General features: G+C 46.6%; 1 protein-coding gene across 1 annotated transcript in view; it reads left to right on the top strand.

The window, feature by feature from the left end:
• LOC144727499 (uncharacterized) overlaps positions 1 to 10343 on the top strand; it is a 56585-nt gene extending 46242 nt beyond the window's left edge. Inside the window, exons 3-4 of the mRNA XM_078606375.1 lie at positions 1688 to 1890; positions 9801 to 10343. Of these exons, the coding sequence (XP_078462501.1) occupies positions 1688 to 1890; positions 9801 to 10262 (665 nt within the window). The 3' untranslated portion in view covers positions 10263 to 10343. The remainder of the gene's footprint in view (positions 1 to 1687; positions 1891 to 9800) is intronic.
• Positions 10344 to 27228: the final 16885 nt, after the last annotated feature.

Here is a 27228-nt window from a genome sequence, read left to right as displayed (position 1 = left end):
CAATGTAATATAATACACTATTATACATTATTGTAAAACATAAATAAAAAGTCCATCCCATGTGTTAGTGAATTTTTTAATATTTTAGGCAGGAAATTGACTTTTCAAAGTTAGATATTTTTCTCGGTTTGGACCCCCAGACACCCTGGAAGATTTTATCCCCCCCAATGTTGACTCCATGGCTATGGCCTTGCCATGGTGTAATGGTTAGCACACTAGTCTTGCAATACGGGCGCCACGGTGACGAGAGATTAACCACCTCGCCTGGTATACAGGAGGTCGTGGGTTCGATTCTGACCTCGGCGCATGTATATTTGGAGTTTGCGTGTTTTCTACGTAGTCACGTGGATTTTTCTCCGGGTCCTCCCCTTTTTCCCTCCACATTTAGAAACGCGCGTTAAGAGTACTTGGCCGCTATACATTTCCACGTGAAAAGCCGCTTCGTTGAGCTACCGTTTGTGGCCAGGTCGCTTCTGAAAAAGAACTATATAGCCCAGTGGGGCCTTATCTGATAAAAAAAAATGTAGTTTAGTTTACTGTACTTTATAGAGGTTGGCAGTTTTTAATTCAATATCCCGGCACGGCAGTTGTGAAATAGTGGAAACCCACCATCTCTGTCCGCCACACAATATGAATTGGGTGGCAATTCCCACTGCTTCCAAGGCGTCTGGCCAACATGGAAGAATAGGCTAAACTAGCTGGACCCTGTCCTATGCAATGTTGAACTTCTTTCGCGCCATGCGTAGCCAAACCGCAGAGACGGATCTGCCAGCAGTGGCATGGACACGCAATCGCTGGGCTGTGCCTCTCCAAATTGAATTCGACATGCGTGAGAGGGGAGGATCTCTCCCGATTGTGACTTTGTATTTATGCTGGAGGTGGGGCCGGAATGCGAGAGATTTTTTTTCGAAACTTACCACCGTTTCTTTCCACGGCCGCGCCAAGAGATCCAAACGAACCGGCGACCACCGAATTGAAAGTTCAAAAATAAAAGGTTTATATAATACACCGCCAAGTGACGAATTTTATCTTGCGTCGTTCATGCAAATTGCATCTCACAATCGCTGAGGGATAAGCTGGAAGGATGCCAGGCGGGTGAGCCCGCACCAACAATTGATCTGTAATTCTAGATTTGAAGCTTTCGTGACTGCAAGGATTCATATTCTTAGGTTTTTTCGGTAAAGTCACGTAGGTAAAACATTAAAATTAATAAAAGTTAAATAAAAAATAAAATAAAAATCACGACGTTTCGGAGGCAACACAAGCTTCCGTCTTCAGGTTGACACAGCAATCGTGCTGTGACGATTCCCCTGAAGACGGAAGCTTGTGTTGCCTCCGAAACGTCGTGATTTTTATTTTATTTTTTATTTAACTTTTATTTTTTAATGTTTTACCTACGTGACTTTACCGAAAAAACCTAAGAATATGATCTGTAATTCTCTACACATCAAGATGTTTTCGGCCAACTCGTGTGGTGTTCATTATACGCGTGGCAGAAAGACACCGATGAACCCAGAGTAAACACCCCCGGCCCCCCCTCCCACACGCACGCGAACGTCCCCAACACCTTTCTCCCACGCGGAAGGGGGACAGGACGGCACGAGTCCCACACGCCTTGCGCCGTACCCGCACATTCTTGCCGGCCCGCTAAACCCCCGTGGCGAAACCCGTGGCGACGTCCGCGCAGGTCCGTACGCGGCGCTGTGCCGCGGGGACGCGGGCGGGCCGTGCCTGCAGGGCGCCGCGTTCAAGCGCAAGCGCGCCTGGTCCCGGGCCGTCTTCTCAAGCCTGCAGCGCAAGGGACTCGAGAAGCGCTTCCAGGTGCAGAAGTACGTGACCAAGCCCGACCGCCGGCAGCTCGCGGCCATGCTGGGGCTCACGGACGCGCAGGTGAGGAAGGGGGGGGCGAGCGGGGCTTCTCGCTCCGTGTGTGCACGTGTGGGTGTGCGGGCAGAGGAACGAGCGGAGCGCTGGGTGGCGAAAATGTTGGCACGGTAAGGGGGCAACAGCTGGTGCATCTGGCGGTCGTCTCATTTTTCATTCGACCCATGGCGCCTGGGTCTGTCCTCTTGTCAGCGAGCCTTTGACACTTCACGTGATAGACTCGAAGTGCACCTATCCTGGCACAATCGCTGTGGTGACATCACCGCCACTTCGTAGTGAATGGCGGCTGATGTAGTATGCAAGTGTATTGGGGCATGGTCGTGGTTAGTGGTCCACGCACTGCGCTATGAACCCAGGGGACCCAAGATCCATTCCCGCTCACTATCAACATCAGTGGCGAATATCTGAACGGGTCCTGGGCTTCCTTTAAGTCGGCTCAGCCTCAATTGAGTATCTGATGCAGTGTGTCGACCTCTGCTATGGGGAGATTAAGGTAGCCGAGTGTGGTACAGTACTTGCTACACCACTCACATGTGCTTGCGAATGGCACTTGACCCCGATAGTCTATGTAGGCTATACAACAGGGGTTCCCAACCCGCGGGCCGCAGACCGGTACCGGTCCGTGGCCTGTTAGGAACCGGGCCGCACAGCAGCAGGAGGTGAGAGCGGTGAGTCCGCGAGTGGCCCGCCCCCATTGTTTTATTATTGACCACTTCCATCCGCGCCTCTTTCCCGCACTGCACTCTTGGCTCAGTCACAGTGTTGGTCAGCCCACAAGCTCTAACCTCTAGTAGGCAACATGAGTAAAAAAACAAACGTCGCTGGAGAGCTTCTTTGAAAAGGGAGAAGGACCCAATGATGACCCCCCGCCCCCCCCGGTCCGTGAAAAAAATTGTCTTCCACGAAACCGGTCCCTGGTGACAAAAAGGTTGGGGACCGCTGGGCTATACAACAGGGGATTGTGTGTACGTGTGTGGTTGGGAGCTGTGGCGCAGTGGTTAGCGCACTGCATTGCACACCCGGCAGGGCTGGGTTTCATGCCTGTCCAGAGCTAACATGAGTGGCACAAACACCCTGGATATCCTCTATGTATACATAGCCTCAAATGAGTAACTGGTTAAGTGTGTAAACATCAGCGATAGAGAAGTAAAATGAGTCGGATATGGTTTGGCCAGTCGACAATCGTGTACCTTAATAGGTGCTCGCTAACAGCACTTGTTCCAATGATATTTAGGCGACACGGGGGATCGTTGTGTGTGTGTGTGAGAGATATACATTTCATACTCTCAGTGTGTATCTCGTGGGAGTCCAGTGTTTTGCACACTTGCACTCATGATCTTGGCAAACCTGAGTTTGATTCCCAGGTCACTGACATTAATCACAGGGTAGCTAATTAACACCGCCACTCATTCGTATGTATTTCAGCCAAGTCTGAAGACTCATTTGTCAAGAAGGGTGCTGGCACAGGCATATTTGGCCAATTTTTATATTATTATTTTTTTCAAATGTTGATGAATTTTATTACTTGATTAATTTCAATTAATTTTAATTTTGAAATTAAAACATTCCTTCAAATAAAAGTAGTACAACGACTCCATTCGCACAAATACAAAGTGACCGCATCATAAGAAGGAAATTGCAATTTAATTACCGTGGTCTTAAGACGGACACTTTTTTTAAGGTGGCATAACGTTTAATATTCATGACAGAATTTATTTAATATGCAAACATTTTACATTTGAGTAAACGGCAATTATTTGAGCAAATGAAACGCCAGGTCGCTTCTGAAAAAATAGCTATATAGACTCAGTGGGGCCTTACCTGCTGAAATAAAACATATATAGTTGAACTGGTTACTCCACATGATAATTGTTTTTTTTACCCTTCTATCTGGCAACAAAACTGACACCTTTTTTTACAAGGAGTCATGTTTGCATAGACCACAATACCTGCAGTCGGAATGCAAACAAAAATCATAACTTTGATAATGTATGCACTGTCCTTGGAGTTGATTGGTCCACACCCGAGAAAACTTTCCTTAGAGCCTAGTCTCACATGGTGTTGGACCAGATGACCCCAAAAGGCGCACAACTCAAAGATAATGCACCATCAGAGTATGAGAGCTCGGGGTAAAGCATTTACATCATTGGTACCTCATTTGCCAGTAAAAATATGATAATTGTTTTTTTACCCTTCTATCTGGCAACAAAACTGACACCTTTTTTTACAAGGAGTCATGTTTGCATAGACCACAATACCTGCAGTCATAATGCAAACAAAAACATAACTCTGATAATGTATGCACTGTCCTTGAAGTCCTTAGGAAAGCTGTCTCGAGTGTGGACCAATCAACTTCAAGGAAAGTGCATACATTATCAGAGTTATGTTTTTTGTTTGCATTAAGACTGCAGGTATTGTGGTCTATGCAAACATGACTCCTTGTAAAAAAAAGGTGTCAGTTTTGTTGCCAGATAGAAGGGTAAAAAAAACAATTATCATATTTTTTACTGGCAAATGAGGTTCCAATGGTGGTTACTCCACAGTTATTCGATCGGAAGGGCGCGTACGACGGAGCGAAGTGTTGGTGCTCACGCCTCGTCCAAGAGGTCTGGCGAGCCTAGAGGAGTAGGCCAACATTTTTCACCAAGCAGAAGGGGCGTCCTGCCGGTAGTTGGTGGAGGGCAAGCAACTTGTTGGGGCTTCAACTTTTACCGTTATTGCTCGCAAGGACCAGTGGTCGCGTCTGAAAAAGAGCTATATGGCTCAGTGGGCTTTTCCTGGTAAAATAACAAAAATATCTAATTTTGTGTGTGTGCAATGTATAAAAATGGCCACTAGGAGACAAAGGCGGCCGGGCGTGGTGCTGGCCAGCCACCCCTTCTTGTGCTTTATCGACCTTCAGAGGTGCTCGCTAACAGCACTTGCCCCAACAGTCTGTCAAGGCTATACGGGGGATCTTTGTCTATCTGTGGACGTGTGCAGCGCTTGGGAAGGAATATTTTGGCTGAATGGGTTTTTTCCCCCACACCACCACCCCTCCCCGTCTTAAATAGGTGCTCGCTAACAACACTTTCCCAATGCAGTCTTCTCATCGAATAAACTGGGGAGCTGGTTGTGTTTTACGTCCATCAGAAAAAAAATCACGTATGAGAGAGAGCATTCGTGTGAGATTTTAATAATAAGCCACAGTCAGTAAAGTTACAATTCTACGTTAATTACGACACCGATAGCAACCGGTCAACATCATCATCATCACGACTCATGGGGAAATAGCCCCGTAAGTGTCCACTTGCATATCTCGTCAATTGTTTCCAAATTCCTCTTTGCCTTGTGCCAATATTCTCGAGTAGTTGCCACGTTTTTACACGCTTTTATTTAACTCACTTCGTCTGTTGTATCCTCAAAAAAGAAATCTTGTAACTTAATTTTTACACACTTCCCAATGTGCTATCGACTGCAAACTTGGTATAGGTGTGTCATACTGATGACAACACGATGTTCTATCATAAAAAAATCCAAAACATATATTTAAAAACTTTTTACACGCTTTTATTTAACTTATTGTATGTGTTGTATCCAAAAATCGTGTAGCTCAATTTCAACCGCATTCCCAATGTCGTATCAACTGCAAACTTCGTATAGCTGTGTCATACTGATGACAATACTATATTCTATCATTAAAAATAAAATATATATTTTTTTAAACAATCTTTTTAACGGCTCTACTTGTCCACGCTCAACTGACGTTGCCTGTAAATCACCACGTGGTCCCTTACGTCACGGCAAGCCTCGGGGAGCCACGCCCAGGGGCGGGGGATGTGGAAGGATGGAAGGGGCGTAGGGGAAGGGGGCAGAGGGAGGGGCAGCTCGGACAGTACATTTCATTAAAGCGTGGTTTTTTTTAAAAGTATTTTTTAATATTTTTTTTCTGGCACCAATGGCTTCACTATGTCCTCGTGAAGCCATTCTCTGTTAGGTCTTCCTCCATTTCCGGTTCCTTCCATTTGCCCGAACAACACCCTTTTAATGTTGCCGTTGTTGTCCACCCTACAGTACATGTCCAAACCAGTGCCAGCAACCGGTAGAACGATCTAAACCTGACGTGGAGGTCCCCTAGGTTCACTCGGCGTAAAGAACGAGTAGAGTTATATTCTTTGGTTTTTTCTTAAATAGAAAATAATACAAAGATAAAAGAAACACAAGCGATCGTCCTCAGGTGACCAAATACAGCTAGCGGACCGTTGAGAGAAATTAGCTTCTTTTTTCGGAAGCGACCTGGCCGCGATTGATAGCGCAACGAAGTGGCTTATCGTGCAAATTCCCAAGTGCTTTGACGCAACGTGTGTGCACGACGTACGCGGTTTCACGGACATTGCGAACATGATGAGATTGCCCAGTCATATCTATTTAACGAAGATAAAAAAAACGGAAACCCTACGCGTCCGAAATACATGCGGAATAAGTACCCCCGAACTCGTTAGCTCTACCTCTATAAAGAGTATCGTCTGTGTTTTGTCTCAGTTAAACAAACTGTAAATTTAAAAAACGCTCTCATTGAAAACATCCAAAACACTGAAAATGAATTTTGGCAAATGTCCCAATGTAGGCCGCCTCCTTAAACACTACTTGGGGCGCGGTGAGGGTTTCCTCGGCAGTTCATATGGCGCCTAATTTTTGTACGTCAATAAACATTTCCCTGAGAGAATACAAGAACACCTTTTATTTGGTTAACAAGGTTTTAAAACAGACACACATTCCATTTGCAACTCTGCCTCTTTGCAGCAAAGGCTTGGATTGGTTTTGTACTACTCGCGGCACGCAATGGCCAATGATTCGGAAAATTATTTGGTGATGCTGCTGCGTTGACGGAGGTGGGCAAGCATAATTAACAAAACAAACACCCTCAAAACGTTTATAAATGACGCTGTGACCTTAAACGAAAAAAATACATATCAGGCGACGTTTCGGGCAATGGTACTTTTTCATAGCACACACCACTGTTCATGGGGTGTTTAATCCCAAGACGAATGGAACGAATTTCCGTTATCAGTTCTCTGTAAACGAACAGAGATGATCACCGCATCGCACGCTTTCAGATGCACTTCTGCGGGCCGTCTGGAACGTTCTTCTCCCCGATATTAGGAATCCACTGGAGCTACGCACTCATTTCTTGAGAACTGCTTTGTGTGTTCAGTTTATTGTCCTTCCCCCAGCACCTCCGGTTAGCACGGTTGACTACGTACGGTGCGAAAGAATTTCAACGTGCATGCATATATACACAACCGAGAAGCTGGCTGAGATGTTACTGTAAAGCTTCATGGCATTCTTTATATAATATAATTTGCGATGAAGGAGTTTTGCCCGAAACGTCGCCTATCATTCATAGTTTCATTCAGTGTTATTTTACAAATCCATCTTCTTTTACAGCTGATTGATGAGCCGTGATTTCGTAAAATGGTGCAAAGTGCATACCCTAAGAACGAAGCTACCTCATGCAGATTTGTAAACCCACAAGTGAGAGGAGGGCACAACGACGTCTGGATGTCACCTCCCCAGGAATGCGAAACCGAGTCGATATTTCCTTTGTTTGCGGAGAGAACGGAACGTGGAACCGACGGACACCACCACCACCACCAACAGCAGTCCCCCATGAAGCGGCAAGCAGCCCGATCGAAGGCTGTGTTGACCAGCGTAAAAGGCTCCGGTCCCCCCCCCACTCCGCCAAAGCCCCACATCATTCCGTTGGCAGGCCCAACATACGGATCTATTGTGCACACCGTTCGTCCGCGCGAGAGCCCAAGCGGGCTGGCAGCAATGCACCCTTGTTCGCTTGCGGTTTTAGCCCCTTCGTAATTTACCGCCGCACTCTACGGCTAATTGATGTCTATAGCTCAGAGCTCAATGCAACCCACAGTTTAAAGCCCCGTAAGTTATCTAAGTACGTGTAATGGCCGTAGCACACTCGTGTGTGTGTGTGTATGGAGTGCTGTCACGTACACTATAAAGCGTAATTTAACCGAACTGTACTTATTTCGGTTTAACATGTACCAGGAGGATTTCGCGACCAATACAGGGTGCTTCAAAAAAACGTGAACACTTCCGAGAATTTGCAACAACATCACGAGAAATGTGCCGCCTCCGGGCTCTGGAGACCACCTGGAGAAGATTCCAGGCACGCGTTGACAACGATGGCGAACGAGTGGCAGACTCTTTGACTTTTTGAAGCTATTAGCATTACATTTGTTATCATGTTACAGTGTATTATTCGTTATTTTTCCATTAAAAACGATAGTCCCATATAAGTGTTAAACAATTTTTTGAAACACCCTGTATTATCCATAATAGGTTTTTTTGGCGGGGCGGGAGGGATTAAATCGCGTAAATATAAATGTGTTGTTAAACCGGTCACCACCTGACACAGCCAATAAGTAAAGGTTTGTCACGTGACCACAACGTGGCCAATGAGATGCCGGTTCAGCACACCGATCAGTGTGTTGGTGAGTAACATTTATAATTCGAGTACCGTGACGTTTCACCGGCAATTACACAAGTAAATTGCACTTATTTTAAAACCGTGTCTCAGTATAAGCACCGTTTTCTTCGTATTCTAAAGAAAAAAACCACTCTGTAAAGTAATACTCACCCCATACCTGTGCCCGGTTGCCAATAATGTTAATGTCATGCAAATCTGGTGACACACACACACACGGCTAGCGGATTATCAGATGCACTCCTCCCAACTTTTTGCAACAACAACAACAATAACAACAACATATTAAAATAGAGAAAAAAAGTTCCGTCTGCTATTGCAGAGATTAAGGGTGGATCTATTTTAGGAGGCACCACGCGTAACGACGCAGTTGAAGTCGAATAAGGTCAATAATCATCATTAATTGATGTGGCCACGTTCTGAAACACATCGCACAATCCCAGTGTTGGCCTGTCAGAGCAAGGCACTGCTCGGCATCTATTTATGTAATGCAGGTGTACACTTACACGCACCGCACACGACAGAATTCAGCATTTATATACATAACAAGTGGTTGTTTCCCAATATGCGGAATGTAATGCTGGACAAGAGGTTTATGAATCAAGTTCAAGTGAATTTATACCCTTTTGAAATAGTGCAATTAATTATAATAATTACAAAGTGTGCTTACTCTGGGGGTGAATGTGCAGTAGGGCGTTATGTTTATGTGGCGCGTTTTTTTTGGATCCTGGTAGCGCTCGTGTCTGGGAAGGGATATAAAAGTTTACTCCTGAAGTGAACGTAATGTGCACCGTAAATCCGTGGCACTTTTTTGCAAGTAGGTGCCAATTTATCTAGGCGTAATTTTTGCGCAAGGAATTCCAAGCTGTTGAAGCCACTTCGGAATCGTAAAAATAAAAAAATATTCGCGCTAAAATGAAAATGCAGTCAGGGGACACATTATTGAGTGGTGTGAGAGAGACCTCCGAGAACACAATAAAAATGGTGCTATGTTAGAGCATAATGAAGTTAATATTGTACAAACTTTAATGGTGGAATATGAATGATTAATTGCATAAATGAATGAACAATAAAAGTTGCCACTTCTCTCAAATATATTCAACGTATTTACGATTGCCTGAGCAGGAATTGCCTCTCTTTAGTTGGGAAAAAATACTCTGCAATACAATTATTGAATATATAGCACCATTTATATGTTAAGCAGCCAATATAACAATTCACAATAAAATCGTTGGGTCGGGACTCTTAACAACACGGCCACATTTTCGTCTTGTTACCGTCCACCATCCGACATACCCAAACCACTTTAAATCGTCGCGTGTGCAAGCGTTGAATGTGCAAATCGCCGTGGCTCCAGCTGGGCGGTCAAGTTAAGCAACGATGCTCGCGGCCAAACCTCGACGTCGCTACATTTCTCTCCGCACAGGTCAAGGTGTGGTTCCAGAACCGGCGCATGAAGTGGCGTCACTCCAAGGAGGCCGAGGCGCAGAAGGACAAGGAGAAGGACAAGGAGAAGGAGAAGGACGTCCCCGCGGAGAGTGCCCAGGTGGCCGGCTCCGTCGAGGCGCCGTTCGCTGGGGGCACGGCCCACGTGGTCGTACGCGGTGATCGCGACGACGACAACGACAACAACAACAACAACAAGGACGACGACAACGACCTGAAAGAAGACACGGCTGACAGCGACAATGACTGCGATGGCCGAGATGACGGAGACAGCGAGGGCCTGAACTCCGATGACCACGAGCACGAGAGCAGCAGCAGCAGCAGCTGCGGCGGCGACGGCGGCGGCGACGACGACGCTCCGCAGGACGCGGTCCACGGGCGCCCCGAGCCGCTCCTCGCGTGTCCAGCGAAAGCGGACGAGAGAAGCCACGCCGGAGTTTGAGGTCGCGACACGAATACGATGGCTTAGTCCGAGAGGTGGTGGGGGCGGGGGGGTTCGTACACGGAGCTGAAGAAGGGGAAGTGGCGGCGATTGCCGTATGAACTGTGGCGAGCAGGGCAACGTTGTGATGTCGAGGAATGGCCTCTCGGTGAGGTGACGCGACCACGGAGGTGTTTTGTTTTTTTTCTCCCCCCCCCCTCCCGCTGTTTTTACGTCTGCCTTACGAGAACCCAAAGACCGGAGTCCCTCGACAGTTGCTTGCTACGTATCTGTAATCACAAATATATATGTGCAAATGTAGCCCTTGGAACAGGGTCAAGTCGATTTAAGTGTAAAGCTAAATTTACGCGTTTTTTTGCGTCTATTCGTTCGCGATCAAGGCGACTGTGACCACGTATTTCACAATGACAATTTGTCGCCTGGTTTAATCTCGAGTGCAATTCGAAGGCGGGATCTGAGGAGCACTCACAGCTCCTGTGTCTCGAACACGGACGTAGCGTGATGTCCCTCAGCAGGCCAGCCACTTCGCAAACTATCTTGTGAGCATTATCACCATCATCATCATCATCACGATCGCCATCATTCACAAGCCGACTGTGATGTCGAGGAGGTTTTTACACGAAACAAATCGACCGCCGTAACGTACAAGAGGCCCGTCTCTTCTCACATTAGCATTAAGAATCAGGATATTTTTTTTCTACTGGAGGAATCTGATGAGCTATAAAGTTATTTTTCATAGAACGTTACAACAACAAAGCAAAAACATGATTTAAAAGATAAACAAATCACAGATACAACCAAACCATCCCCATCCTACCAGGCCAAGCCCACCGATGTGTCATTTTTTCAGAAGCGTCCTGGCCATTACACAAATAAAACGTTTCTCGTGGTAATGTTGCAAAAATTGGTCATGACATCGGCGTGCAAAAAAAACCAACTGACCTTTAACAGCTGCCACTCAACACAAATTCACGTTTGCTTATTCTCAAGCCCGACCTCCCGTGGCGTATCTCCATTTGCCTGTTAAACGGAAGCCGCCATCAGTGTGGCGACGACGATGCCTCAGTATCTACCGGCCGGCTCAACGGAAGTTTGGAATGGATGCACCTTGCGAGTGGAGTCACGCAGTAGAAGCATCGGCTCGTAAGAGAAGGAGAAAGAGAGGAGGAGGAGGTGGGGGAGGGGGCAGCGAGCAACGTGTAAGTGTGAACCGAGGAGAATTTTACATCCTCCGCTGTTGAGTTTTACAACCAAAAACTAACAAGCCGAGAAGAGGGAGTGATCCCAGCGGACTGACACGTCACCTTTTTCCATACGCATATCAAGTGGCCACAAAAGACAAATAGAAAAATCCCCCTCATCATCACAACCTTCACAGACTGCCTATGAAGGTCGGAACGGTAAACGAGGGAGTGGGTGGCCAGCACCACGCCCGACCGCCTTTGTCTCTTCCTAGTGGCGATATTTACACACTCATTTGAGGCTGAGTCGACCCAGGGGAGGCCCGGCATCGGTTACGATAATAGTCGCTGGTTTTGGCGTGACCGGTAATCGAACTTGGGGCACCGGGTTCATAGTGCAGTGCGCTAACCGCTGTGCCACCGCTCCCCACAAGTGGCTACCCTACCCTACTAACCTTTAATTGGCTTTTTGATGATCGTAAACAAGCATAAGGCAAGCGATATATATATATCCTTTATATTCTAGTCATCGTCCTTTATTTAACCAAGTGAGAACCCGTTCACATTCACTACACGTGCGCAAGGGAGCCCCGGGAAACCGCAGTTACGTGTGGCAACGATTGCGATCTTCCTTTTGTTTCGTTTCTTTCTTGCAGTTGCGCGAAATTTCTCTCAAAGTACCGAGGCACAGCAATGGGTGGCTGTTCCTTCGCGAACGATGTTGTCAACCGACGGCCTTTCATTACATTCGCTGAATTTCCCACGGACATCGCCACGGATCCCTTTTGTGTGGCGCCTTGAGACGTTGTGAAAGGCGACGAAATAAGTTAAAATTGTTGTTGTTGTTGTTGAAAACTATGCGTCGATGGTCGCCCGGTCGGTCTGATTATTCCGTCGAGAGATCGAAGCTGCATCCGTGCATTGGGAAGTTTTCACGGGTCGCGTTCCGACGACGTTCCCGTACAAGCCGTTACGCAACAACAGGGCGACACGTGGTCGGTGTGTTGTAAAGGCGTCAATGGGGAGCCTTAGACGCGATGAATTGTCGAGTGTATTTAAAGTCATAAACATTCACCCCGTGAATGGCGCATGCAGACAAACATAAAGAGAGTTATTTATGAGAGGAAACGCTAGCGCCGCATGTGTTAAGACGTTAATTCCTGCGTTTAGTGTTTTCACAGCCCCGTGCATGCGCAGATGTTGTGTGCGAGTGCATTTTTTTTTATTTTGAGATTTTTTTTTTTCTCCCCAATTTTACAAAATGCACTAGTGTGTCACAATCATGTCAGTGTATTCGTATGTTCGTGCCTTAAGTCAATCTACAGCAAGCAACAACACTTTGAATATGTCTCTTGTTCCATTATAGCTGGTGGACGAAATGCCAGGAGCGCAACTGTCAAAAAAACAGCCCTCGTTTTCAACACGGGCTGCAACATTGTGGGGGAAATACAATTGTGGCAGCAACGTCGCTCACGTCTGTGGAACATGCCGGAACTGCTGCCCCTACATGTGGAACATCCCTGCGATTGGTTGGCGTGAGGTCATGTGGGTTTGTCAAGGGCAGCACCTATGCTATGACAAAAAAAAACGAATATTGAAAATTGTATGCTGGGACGTAAATTTGTTTAATTTGATTGTATTGAGTTGGAAAACGCATCCTTAAATATTTCACATTTCGGGCCTTGTTTTTTTGTTAAAACTTGTGTAATGCCTCAACTGCTGTATTTTCTTGTCAAATCAAAACAAACTTTACTTTTTAGCACAATTCGTGCATGAAATGCAATACAAAGTGCTTTACAAGGCACATTCAAAGCGACTGACACAATTTAAACAGCAAGAAGATTGATACGTAAAAAAGACGTAACATTGTGATGAACTAAAAGTATAATGAAAAGCATAACAAGCACACAGTCGCGGTGATGCTCTGTTCTGACGGTCTACATGCAATGAACACATCATTAACGCTGGCCCTGTTTGGCCCCGAGTCAGATTTAGACGGGTTCTTGTGAGCCCAGCGTACCACGGTTTGGTTTAGGCTCGGTACGACAAATAGCCAGTGGAAACCCAACTGTACTGCGATGGCTTGGTAGTATCAGTGGGGAAGGGGTATACGTACAAAAAGGGACCCTGAGTTTCTAGAAATTGTGAAAATAATTTGTAATCGACTGCAATATATTAACATTCAGAAATGTTGAATTACTGTAACCAGAGTTGCCTACAGCACAACATTGACAGATCCCGAAAACATTGCATGCAACTTTCCGAACAAAAACTTACGTTTCAAAATAAAATAATAATAAAAAATGATGGGAATGCTTGGGCACTTATAAAAAAATTATTTCGGGTGCACACTTCCACCCACGAACCACAACATGGAAATGTCCTGGAATGTGTTCCAACATTACCACCACCTGTGTTTCCATAATGGCATGCTGACACTCGCGTGTAACGACGGTGGTAGGCTTGCCTGACTGATGCATATCGCGCGTGGTTAACGGGGCTACTCACAACCTCTCTGCATCGCGGTGTGAATTAAAGAGGGGGCGGGGGAGAAAAAAAACAAACGAGGAATTTCACCCAAAGAGGCCTTTCACTTCGTGTGTCTGCCAGGTCATTTAAAATCCTCAAACCACTCGGACGCAGTGGGTCTGCGTTTGCAGCGAGCGATATTTTCATTTTTTCGTCGTAAGAAAGCGAGACTGTGTATGCGGAAGCGGCTGCTGTAAAGTAGACGGTGAAGAGTGTGTGTTACTGGCCAAATCCAACATCTGAAAACGGCCTGCAAATAAAAAAACAAAAACACAAGTGAAGTGATCTCATGTGTGTACGGTTTTTAAGGTCTCCTCTTGAAAGATATATTATAAATCAATGGGTTGTCATCCTATTAAATAACAGACATTACATTGGGATGCACAATACTGCATATGATTACGCACACACACGCGCAGGTGCGCATGTAATCAACGTGGAGAGGTCACGTGGGTGTTGTTCATATCAAATACATTTACATAGAGCATCTTGGAAGTGAGCAATGCAGGAGCACGTGGCCCATGGAAGGCGTCATCACAAGAGTCACGTAGGTAAAAAAAAATTACAGCAGCCGCACCTTAACAACTCTTGGAACCTCCCAGTTCAACCAGTCTACACAACAAAGGCTCATTCCTAGCAGCGGCTTCAGCCGCACGAACCTCACAATAATAATATCCAGGAGGCTGCCTTGGCTCCTTCCACCCTCAACCAGTATATATACAAGGACGGTTTTCTTGGAATTTCGCTTACTTGATACAGCAATCGTGCTGTGACGGTTCCACCTGAAGACGGAGGCTTCTGTTGCCTCCGAAACGTCGTGATTTCTATTTTATTTTATTTTTATTTTACTTTTATTAATTTTAATTTTTTACCTACGTGACTTTACCGAAAAAACCTAAGAATAAGAGAAAAATATCAACTTCCTCCAGAAAAACACAAACCACACTACAAAGGCGGACATTTTGCCATCCATGTTTTTGCTGCGGTATAATTAATTCGATTTAATTATATCACATTAGAGTTTAGTCCTCTTTTAACAATTACATTCCAACCGCATTTACAGCCATCAAGGTAAACTATTATTTGCAATTGTTGAACAGGTTTAAATTAGATTCAGGTATATTTTTGAAATGTAAGTAAACCCTCTGTGCTATTTTGCCATTATGTTATTCACTGTTATGTACAACTCTCCTTTTGCCCGTCCAAGGACGGGTGGATTGCAGTAAATCTGAAACTTGCAAGCGAAAAGCAGACCGCGATGTGATATTCACTGCATTAATGCGTGTGCAATTTGTAAGGGCACGGTGACACAGACCTATTTCATTTTAAGGTTATAATCCCTTGTTCATCACGACGTCCTTTTTACTTTGATGTCTCAACAGCGTTACGGAGATTGCGTGACGTGAGGGTTCTGCCTTTGTAGTGAGGGTTGTAAGTTGACGCTGAGGAGGGGGTAGGAGGCGCCTCGGCCCCCCATGTGGAGTGACGTCAGCCGCTAATTATTATGAATGGGGGGGGTGTCCATTTGGAGAACGTCACCTTATAATGATTATTAATGAGGGGGCTGTTCGATGTGGAGCGACGTCACCTTCTCATGATTATTAATGAGGGGGGAGGGTGCTCCATGTGGAGTGACGTCACCTGCTCATGATTTTTAATGAGGGGGGGGGGTCAATGTGGAGGACGTAACCTGTTCATGATTATGCATGAGAGGGGCTGTTCAATGTGGAGTGACGTCACAATGCTCACGATTATTAATGAGGAGGGGTGAGGGGGTGTCCGTTTGGAGGACGTCACCTGCTCATGATTATTCATGAGGGGGGCTGGTCGATGTGCAGTGACGTCACGATCATTAAGGACAGACATTCCTGGGTTGATGATAGTCGTTACTTGTGATACGCAAGAGGCTGGATATAAAGCCACCCCCTTGGGAGCAAGGCCGGCTGTGCTTATATCCGAAGCAGTGTGCCTGTATCAATCTGGGCAGCCGCCCCTTACCTCCCACCAGTGTGGGGTGGGGAGGTGAGGGGCGACTTCTGATATGGGCATACTACTCCGGATCTTGCTGCCAAGGGGTGGATTGGGGAAACATTGGCTAACTATCGAACAAAGATGGCCACCGTATCGCAGCGCTTGCAGATACGCTTCTGGGGCCGTCTGGAACGCTCTTCCTTCCAATATCAAGAAACCACTGGTGCTATGCACTTTTTTGTGTTCCGTTTGTTTTCCTTCCCCCGCATCTCCGATTTGCACGATGCGAAAGAAGTTCAACATACATACAACATACAATGTAAACATGTGTTGTTATTCTCAGAACTGTGCTTCTATTAGATGTGTTATCCAGCCTCCAAGGTATTGCTATTACACATATCTCATTCAAAAGTGACTCTGAAGTACCACGCATGCGCCTTAAGCCGGTCTCTTTTATGGCTCTATATTATGCAACCATTCTGCACAAAGCAAATTCAAAGATGCTGACTGTCCAATATATAGCAGGCAGAGCTGGACAAAGCCAAGCTAAGCGCAAAAGCAAACCGTAAATGATGGACTTATTGTTTGTCCATGGCCATCGGTTGGCAACGAGCCTGATCCTGACTTCATTGGTTGGTGGGGATCCCAAATCCCAAGCCACGAACTCAGGCACAGCGCTGGGCCGTTGTGCCGCACGGTGCCCGACGTTCCACCGCATGCGCTGGCACCTTGTTCAGGAGCTACGGAGCCAGAAACGTCAGGCGGCGTGCCGAACGTCGCGAGGCCCAACCCAGCGGAGCAAAATCGGGCAGCCGCGACAGGCGCGACCGCAAGAGCCGACGCCGTAGCAGCGCCCCCGATGCCCTCAACAAGCCCAGTCACTGGCGGAGCCAGTGGGGAGGGGGGGGTGGTACGTGCCCCCCCCCCCCCAATGAGCCGATAGAAATCCCTAATTTCGATCGGATCATTGGGGTTTATTAGTAATATTTCGGCATTTTGCGAACCCCACTGCAACTGTGTAGCATATTATTACGTGCCAGGGACTCTATGAGATGATAGGACAATAGTCTGAGACCATAATTGGCAATAAGTAACGGCAAAGCAATTATAAGTGACTCACAGAATTGTGTGCAGTTGCGTATACAGGACACGACTTCCCTGAAGGCATTCACCTTCAGCGAGCGCGATGCCGATCACACACAGTTCGATTTGGACCCTCGATCGATGGCTGCGCCATCGCCGCACACGCGTCGAAGAAAAAGCAAGGGACAAGTCTTTACTTCCTAACAACTCCTCTATCATTTTTCACTGCTGGAGGGGTTGCCCGTCCCCCCTACCTGAAAATCCTGGCTCCGCCATTGGGCCCAGTCACCCGATTGAGGTCAGGTGCAATTCTGAACTTTGAGCTTCCACTGTTGGAGTCACCCCGCCAGCAGGGATAACACTGGTCAGCACACTTTTTCTGGCATAAGGTATTCTAACGGGTTTAAGGTAATTTTGTGGTGCTGATTCCAAATCTGGCATCAGTTTTTGTCTATCACATCAGGTTTTTGAGATATCAAATATTGCATTTTCAATCAAAACTGCAGTTGAAAAATATTAAATAAATGTGGATATCTACATAAAATGATATTATAAACACACTATCCTAAAAATACAGCACCATATTTTAACACTAAAGCAGTCACTGACTCGCAACAACTTGCAATCATAAGTGACAGTTAATTTCGGGTAAAATCAATGAAAATGGGGTATGCCGATAGCATAAAAGATTAGATGTGATAGAGCAAATATGAGATCAGATTTGGAATCAGCACCCTGAAATTAGTCTAAAACTGCTGCAAAAGTCCAGGCCAGAAAAATACTTTTTTTTTGTTGACCAGTGTAATCAACATGACAGCTTCGTGTCCACGGACGTAACCCCGCGTCTCGCTCAAGAATGTTCACCGCAACTTTAAACTATCTTGTAATCGGGTTTTTGTGCGTGTGTGTGTGTGCGCATGCGTTAAGATATATATTTAAATGTGCTGACGCTACAACAACGAACAACGAAACACGTAATGATTTATGTAAGACATTACACTATTTAAAAAATAATAAAAGTGACAGATTTCCTTCGCGTGAGCGTAGCCGTAATTACTGCACTCCGGTTGTCTCTGAGGGTCTCTTGTATAATTGCGCGCAAATCCTTTGGCTGCTAAACATTTGTAAATCATTATAAAGTGCTTGAGCGTAATCACTCGGAATTTACTCAACTGATTCGGGGGGGGGGGGGAGGCTTCGCTGGCATCAGTCCCGAATTAGTAATTATACATTCTTGCGCCTACCATTGCACAATTGTATTTATAATAACAATAATATGGAGATCTTTAACAAAAATATTAAGAAAGAAAAAATATTCCTCCGCTGTGGATGAAGATCAACCCTCTCCATGCCCCGTTAGTCGTGGCGGGGGGGGGTTGTTTGACCACACTTTGACCGTACTTTCGCATGCTGGTCAGTGCGGGGTTAGTGACCGGTTGGAGCTAAAACTACTCCAAGGTGATGGCTGACCTGTTTCTTTTCAGCCTTGGGCCTCGTGCTGTTTGTTGGGCACGGTGTCCGACGTTTCGCTGCCACGTGCTGCGATCCTGTGTTCAGCAACTGCATGCAGAGCTTATTGCGCACAATCGTAAACAAAAGTGACGCAGTGGAGCTCACCGCTGATGTCAGCTGTGGCTAGGGAATACAACTCGAGTCACCGGGTTCGTAGTGCGGTGTGTGTGTGTGTGAACCAATGTCTGACTGCTACAACTCCGAAATTATATTCAGTCAAAACACGAACATACACAATGTGGAACGATGTGTCAGTAAAATACAAGCGATTTTTTTTCAGATACTGCTTCTTAAAATAATATGAATTGCATCTGAATGATGAAAATAAGGATAAAAGGAGTATATAATAATAATAATTTCAATTTACTATTATTGAAACTGATTATATGTAAAACAATATCTAAACAAACATTTACAAACAACAATAAAAAAATTAACACGAAGGCTTTCGAGACCAAATATCATGATTGATAATTGATTCGTGGGTCAGATTGCGTGAGTGAAACGTGTGTTGTACGCCCTCCGCCACCCGACAATCAATAAAGTTGCGACGTGAAAAAAATAGCTGCAGCACAACGTCGTGTTTGCTGGAGAGCAATCCACGCGCATTTCACAATTGTGTAGGCGACGTTTCGCTGCTGGTTATCAGCAGGGTCGTCATCAGGCAGCTGCCTCTCTAAAGAAAAGTTACCGCTTGCACGTTCCGAGATTCAGTGGTGAACGGGACCCACCCCGCAACTTGCAGACGTCTCGGAACGGGAAAGGGTCGTTAAGGGTTGTCACGTGAACAAAGCGTGCAAAACACATTCCTGCGGAGGGAGCTGGTAGGAACGTTGGGTTGCTCGGTCAATGGCCAGGGTCAACGGCGGCGTGGTGTATTCTGCAAATATGGCCGACTGTGAGGGTGGGCACAAGCCGGCGTGAGTAGGTTAAACGTTGAGTTTTATAAGGGCACCACGGGGTGACCAGCCCCTCCCCACCCAGCCCCACCCCTCCCACCCCCACCCAGCCCTTCCCCACCCCAACCTCTCCACCCAGCTCCTCCCTCCCCACCTAGCCCCTCCCTTCTCGACGGACGGACACAATAACCCCCTGTGGGTTGGTGTAACCAGGAGGTTCCTACCAGTATGAGCTGTTCCTTCAGCACATCGGTGTGATCGCGAGTAAACACACAACATTAATAATTGAGTAACGACGTTTCGCTCGCTGGTCATTACAACCAGCTTCATCAGGCGATTTCCCATGATTGTAAAGAAGACGTCCTGCTTTCCCCTCTGAAATAGAGCAAGATTATATCATCACATTCATATTCACGCGATCTAACCCGCAAAGCTTGCTCGCGAAAGCCTCCGCGCGTTCAATCATAGGGCAGCGTTGGTTAACAACAGCAGTCACGCACACACACACAAGGTTGTTGTTGTTGTTTGTTTTCTTTTCTTCGACGGCACTGCCTGCCTGCCGCACGCCGTTTCTGAACGTCCCCTTCGCCATCCGCCTCCTCTTCGGTGCCCTGAGCACCAGCTTATAACGCGATCCCCCACCACCCCCCGCTGCCCCCCCCCCACCACACCCCGCCACGTTTAAACACTCATGTTCCCAACAATTAATACTTGCCTATTAATAAGCAAAGCGATCCGTGCCGCGACTGAGCGCCGTGTTGCCGCCCCGCCGAGTTGGCTTGTCTCCAGCCGCTGATGAGAAATTGCCAATTCCACGTTGCTATGGCGGAAAAAAAAACAGTCTATCTATCTCCTCTAACAAGTTTAAAGAATCGTATCAGCATCTTTGGCAATTTTCCTGTCAACGAGGGAAGCGATCCACCCTGTAAGTGTACATACGCCATGCGTTTGCCAATAACGCTGCCTTAATAGGTAAACATATACTGTATACGGTATAAATAACGCGCGTGCCTTTTCAGGCACGTTGGTCCTTCGCCACGGTGGCGAGATGTGAACTACCTCGCCTGGCATACAGGATGGTCGTGGGTTCGATCTCGACCCTGACGCCTGTTGAATATTTATTTTTTCTACTTGGCTTTACCGAGAAGAACCAGAGTAATCCCTGCAGTCACGAAAGCTTCAAATCAAGTTTGAATATTTTGGCGTGTTTGCATGTCTCTCTCCCCGTGGTCGCGTGGGTTTGTCTCCGGATACTCCGGTTTTACCCTCCACGTTTATAAACATGTGTTTAGAGTATATGGCTGCTTTAAACTTCCACATAATGAGCCATTTCGTTGAGCTATCAATTGTGGCCAGTGTCGTTTCTGAAAAAGAGCTAAAAAGCTCAGTGGGCCTTACCTGGTAAAATAAAAGTTGTTTGTTAAATAGTTCTTCATAACACATCGGGCGTTCTATGCAGAAGGGACATCTGCAGACGCAGCAGTCTAAGTATGCCACAGTTCGTCGATCGGCAGAACGACGGAGTGACGTTTTTGTGCTCACACCTCGTCCAAGAGGTCTGGCGAGCCTGGAGGAGTAGGCCAAACACCACTCACCAAGCAGCAGGGGCGTGCTGCCGCCAGTTGGTGGAGGGCAAGCAACTTGTTGGGGCTCAGACTTGAACCACCGCTGGAATGATCACTCCGCGCAAGGACCAGTGGTTAAACGTCCATTATTTAACCTGGGTGAAAACTGCGCTAGATTGTTTGAAGCTTATGCAAGACAAATCTGGGTCACCGTCGCCGAGTGGAGAGCTTGGCTGATGACCTCAGCCCGCCAGAGCCTATACTTAGCAATGAGGAAACAGAATCTTGAATTAAATTCCCTACGCAGCGTTAAGGCACGCTTAGGCAATTCTAGGCTTTAATTGGACAGCCTGAGGAATTGAGCGATGGACATCTACTCTAACTTGCTAAGTGGCAAGTGTGCCGAACACTCGCCTATCCGGCCATCCACAGAGATCTTAAACAGCATAAGGTCTTAAATCCTTCGTAATCCAGCCAAGTGTTTGGAGGGTCAACTCTGCTCCATTCTCCCTTTGGGATTCATAAAATTAGTAGCATTTGGTGGGGGGGGGGGGGGTCAACTGTAGTTATTCACTCGAGAAAGTAAACCTTACTTTTAAAATATATTACAATATCTACCACTGATTTAATGTTGGTTTATGTTCGCGCAGTATTCACAATTTCTCCTGCAATGCTGTTTTTTCTTGCTCCGATTTATATTCGCTCAATCGTGCCGCTTTGTGTTGCTTCATTGCTTTTGTTTGTTTATTTTTTGGTGACGAAGGTCGACCCTTGCGAAACGAGCGAGCCTCTCCCCTTGTAACCCGCGGGTCCCCCGGCTGGTCAAAACCAAGATCGACTTTGGAACTTTTACGCCCAGGGACGAGCACACACACGCAAAACGCCCGTCCGGAGCCCACGAGGCACCGCTGCGCGCATTCGAGTTACACGCTTCGGATTCACCCAACGTCTGCAGATGCCATCGGTTGTACCTTGGCTTCCGCGGATCTTTTGTTTTGAAGTTGCTGTCGTCCTGGAGGGACGAGAGAGAAGAGAGAAGGAAGGGGGCAGAGGGGCGGGGGCGTGGGTGGAGGGCTCCAGTGGGAGAGTGGCGGTGAGTGGGCTTGGGGATGGGGAATTAGCGGGCGTGTGACCCCTCTGACCCAACACCCGACACCACACACCTGTCCAATTAGCAGGAATTATGTCCCCGTTAGCAGAAGCAGCAGCGCAACCTTTGCCAAGCCCCACAAACGCCTTGTCACCTCACTTCCCAGTAACCTTTAAACTGCGAGGAAGAATAATTTTTTACGAGTTTTTTTGTTGTTTTTGTTTTAGGGATTCTTGGAATTTCTGCCACATGGAGGAAATGCCTCGATGCAAGGACTCGGAGAGCCAAGCAAAGTGACCCCTAATGAGATGCATAGAATTCACGTGGAGAATCAACCGGTCAAGCTCACAACAACACATTACTGTGATGCCGTACATTTGGCTTTGTGCACACCCGGCACATTATCCTGCATTGCAGAACGACTTCGCAATGTCAAATATGTAACTGTTCCCACATGAAAACTTTTTTTTTCGCGTTCGCTACCAACAGATCAAAGGTGCTAATTCTGGGAAAAACCAAAAATGTTTTAATTACGGCCCATAATAAAATACACTATAATGGGCAACATATAAGGGGTGGCTAAACACTGACCTAAATGATTAGTTGTATTGTACTTCATGCATGCGGATGCTGCCGTGGTGTAGTGGTCAGCACATTGGACTTGCAATCCAGAGGTCAGCGGTTAGATCCCATCTCCTGGCGCGGCAGTTGAAACAATGGGCAAGTGTTTGCATGGGTACACACGTACTGCATCTTGAAGTTCTTTCGCACCCTACGTTGACAACCGGAGGTAGTACACGATAGGGTAAAGTGTGGGCAACTTCCACCTCTCCCACAATATCTGACCAACGTGGAAGAGGAGGTGAAATACCTTCTAGAGTGGAAGCCGTGAACAAAAATGAAAGGCGTGTGTACCTCTCCCACGATATGTGGCCAATGTGGAAGAGTAGGCCAATTACCTTCTCGAGTGGTGGAACTCCCCCTGGTGGAGGCCGTTCTCCCAGCAGTGGCGTGAGCAAGAAATGAAAGTGCCGCATATACGTCCGTGTGTGTGTGTATTGCATTGATGAAACTAACATACTTTTTTACATACACACACACACATCCACACTTGAATTTATACACAGATACTTGAATGTGCACACATACATGATTACATATATACTTACATTACATCCATGAGCGCAAACCAATGTTTCCTCCCTCTGGGGAATAAAAATAACATTTAAAAAACACGCAAAATGTTGCGTTTTTTTTTTTAGATTAGAGCATTCATCATTCACGGGCCATTAGAACAATGTGGTGTTGATCTCAACCAATTGGTTTACATTGCGCTGTGTCCAAAACCAATATTGCTTGTCCAGAAGTATAAAGCAATCCACGCAAGCCTGCTTTTTTTTCATAACCGTAGGCCATAGCTGCGTGAAGACAACCAAATGCACAAAGACAAAGATCCTCCGTATAGCCTTAACGTGCTTTTGGGGGGAAAGTGCAGTTATAGCGAGCATCGGTGAAGGCCGGGCATGTCACGCGAAGATGGGTTGGTTGGTCAGCACCACGCAAGGCCGCCTTTGTCTCCCTAGTGTCCAGTCAATCTTGGGGAGGCCCAGGACCGGTTTCAGATAATCGTCACTGGTGTTGGCAAGTGAGCGGGAATTGAACTCGCGTCGCTCTAACCGCTGCGCCACCGCTCCTCACAACCATTGGTTTCAACAGACTGTTGGGCCCGTGTTGTTTGCGAGGATTGGCAGTGCAAATGAGATGGTGTGGCCAGCACTGATCGTAAAAACACAATACAATAATATTCGTTCAAACGTTGCACGTCAATTTATTTATACATTACGAACAATGTCAATGTACTCCGTGTGTATATATAATTGCTCTTGATCTACGTGAGAATCGTGACAATCGAAAGCGATCACAGCCATTCGAACGAACTGGGGCTAGTGTCGGGTTTAGGCTGCGATTCAAATCAACATTTCATTTTGTATACTCTTTAGGTCTTTCGGTAAAGTCACGTAGATAGAAAATAAATAGATCACGAGGTTTCGATCGCAACACAAGCAATCGTCTTCAGGTGAAGAATCGTCTTCAGGTGGAGACGATTGCTTGTGTTGCGATCGAAACGTCGTGATCTATTATTTTTCTATCTCGGTGACTTTACCAAAAGACCCAAAGAGTCTGATTTCCTGCAGTCATCTTCTTGGTTCTTTCGGTAAAGTCACGTAGAAGGGAAATAATAAAATAATAAAAATAAAACGACGTTTCGGCCACAACGCAAGCAGTCGCCCTCACGGCTGCTTGCGTTGCGTGACTTTACCGTAAGAACCAAGAAGATGAATCCCTGCAGTCACGAAAGCTTTAAATCATTTCAATTTTTTGTTCGTCTAATTTTGACCATCTCGTTTGTACTGTGCCACACTTTCTTTCGTGATTCGTCTGTCCGGTTATTTGCTTGATGAGCTTAAACATAACATGACCACATCCTCATCATCAGCCATGATCTATCCCCTGCTGGACGAAGGCCTCCCCAACACTGGCGCCACCACTCGCGGTCCTATGTTGCAATACTCCCATCTATAGCTCTTGCGAACGAGCTGACCTCATTGTGCCATGCCCACATTGGGCATCCTCTTCGACGCGTGATCCCTTCCTTTGGCGACTACTCGACTCTTTAGTCTCGACGACCAGCATTCAAAACATTTCTGAACATGCCCCCGCTGACAAGCCCACGTGCATCTCTTAAACGGTCTACGCCCGCGCTGCTCAACCCGTTTCTTTGGTACTCCACGACGCTCGCTTTTACAACTCTTTCGTGGCACAACGCTTGCCAAACTGCGTGTGCACGGCCGAGGGAGTTGAGAGGGCGGGGGGTGGGGGCTGACGGACGTCTACCGCCCCACTGCGCACGCGCGACCGAAGATGCCGAGCGCCGTGGTGTGCTAAGGAGATGTTATCTCCCTCGCCTGGTATGCAGGAGGTTTCGTGGGTTCGACCACGACTCTGATGATGCCTGTATATCTTCTTGGTTCTTTCGGTAAAGTCACGGAGAAGGGAAGTAATAAAATAATAAAAATAAAACATAATAAAATAATTGAGAATTATTATATTATATTATTTTATTATATTATTTTATTTTTATTATTTTATTACTTCCCTTCTACGTGACTTTACCGAAAGAACCAAGAAGATGAATCCCTGCAGTCACGAAAGCTTTAAATCGAGATGCCTATATAGTTGGAGTTTGCGTGTTCTCTCGTTCTACTCGTGGTCGCGTGGATTTTTATCCGGGTCCTCCGGTTTTGACCTCCACATTTAGAATCAACGTCACGCGTTTCGAGTATTTGGCTACCATATGTGACACATTAGGAATGGACCACTCTTTTCATTATTTCCTAGTGCAGCAAGGGAGTAAAGTGTGGTTTTGTGAAAGTCCTGATGTGCTGTGCAGTACATTAATGCACGTGTGTACACCAGCATGCGATGACTGAGTTGGGCCTGTGGGTGGCTGGCAGGGTTATTGAATTAACCGGACTTGTACACCAGTCACGTGGTTAATGGCGACTCGGTTGAGGACTGCTGTGTGTGACACACGTGCTGTTGCATTTTACAGATTGACCACAATAAATGTGTTTGCCCTCGATTTGGAGCACCTGCCCCACGTCCTTAATTTCGAGTGTGCAACACATACATTTCCACGGGATAAGCCGCTTCGTTGTGGCAAGGTCGCTTCTGAAAAAGAACTACAAAGCTTAGTGGGCCTTATCTTGTAAAATAAAAATATAGTTTGGTAGTTTATAGTTTAATGGAGAGGGCAGGGTGGAGGGTGGATGCATTGGGATCTACGGTTAAAATGCGCCTTACAAATCTAGTTTATTATTGTGATTGGATCGGCCACTGAACGGCACGGAAGAGAGTTTGTCTGTCTTCCACTTGCGAACAGTGAGGTTCTTTCCTTTCCCATAATTCCAAAAACTACTGCGGGCACGTGGGCATTCTTGTCAAGGCGACGGCGTCACACCGGTTTGCGAAGCACCATGTCTACATGACGTCTCTAACTTGCGTAGAGTCTACTACAGTCTGATCTCCTATAACGCGGTAGTAGTTGGGTTCCTGAAGAACACCGCGTTATAGAAAAATCGCGTTATGCCAAAAATATATAATATGGGGGGGGGGGGGGGGTAAAGCACAGTCCGCGATAACACGTGTGATGCGTAACGCAGGCCGAACAAAGACCGAGGCTTGTGGGTAGCATCTAGAAGCATCCAGCAGCATCCCACTGCATTGTGTGATGCAGCCGCACAACTGCTTATTTTTACTTGCGTGACGTAGTTATGTTCGCTCAATCGCGTTATATCCAATTCGCATCTGCGTTATAAAAAAAAATGTGTTCTCTAACACATTCAATCGCGTTTACATCCAATTCGCGTTATGAAAACACGCGTTATAAGAGAACAGACTTGACGTTGATCTTCTTTCTCACCATACGTCGCCGGCCGTCCTCTTTCTGCCTATCTTTGCAATTCCAAGCATGCATCGCTCCACGCCCAAGAGCGAATCTGAGATGGATTTTTTTTTATTTCCCCCCCATGCTTATATTTACACTTTAATTTCTGTGAGTTTCACCAACGCCGCCTGTGAACAACTCTCAAGACTCCCCAGACGGCCGCTGTCAATTAAATTCCTCGTTGGCGAAAGAAAAAAACACACGAGGCAACCTTGACTCCATCACGTGACTCCCGGCTCCTCTCTTAGACCCATGGCAAGGGCCTCCTTATGCCGCCATATGACCCCCGGTGAACCAACACCGGACACCGCGAGTCTCGCAGCGAGTCGGAAGGCGTTGTACGGAGCGCAGCGTATGGGGCGGTGCAGAGGTTCGCGGTTCGAATCCAGCGGCCACCCCCATTACTGCCGTTGGCGTATTCACCATAATACGGCAGATGTTAAAAGAGGCACCTTTTTGTCTGTCGGCGTCATGGTCGAAAGTTTGCCAAATTCGATTAATGACACCGCAAATTACTCAGTCGGGATTACAGTCTACACACACGCACACACAACAGTGATCATCGTCGCCCTCTATTGGCAGACTATTACCCAATTGCAGGCGTGTCACGTTGGCTTGAGATGAGATGC

This window comes from Lampetra planeri, chromosome 25, assembly GCF_965212315.1.
Source record: "Lampetra planeri chromosome 25, kcLamPlan1.2.h2, whole genome shotgun sequence".
Classification (NCBI taxonomy): Eukaryota; Metazoa; Chordata; class Hyperoartia; order Petromyzontiformes; family Petromyzontidae; genus Lampetra; species Lampetra planeri.
This window is presented reverse-complemented; position numbering and strand designations above follow the sequence as displayed.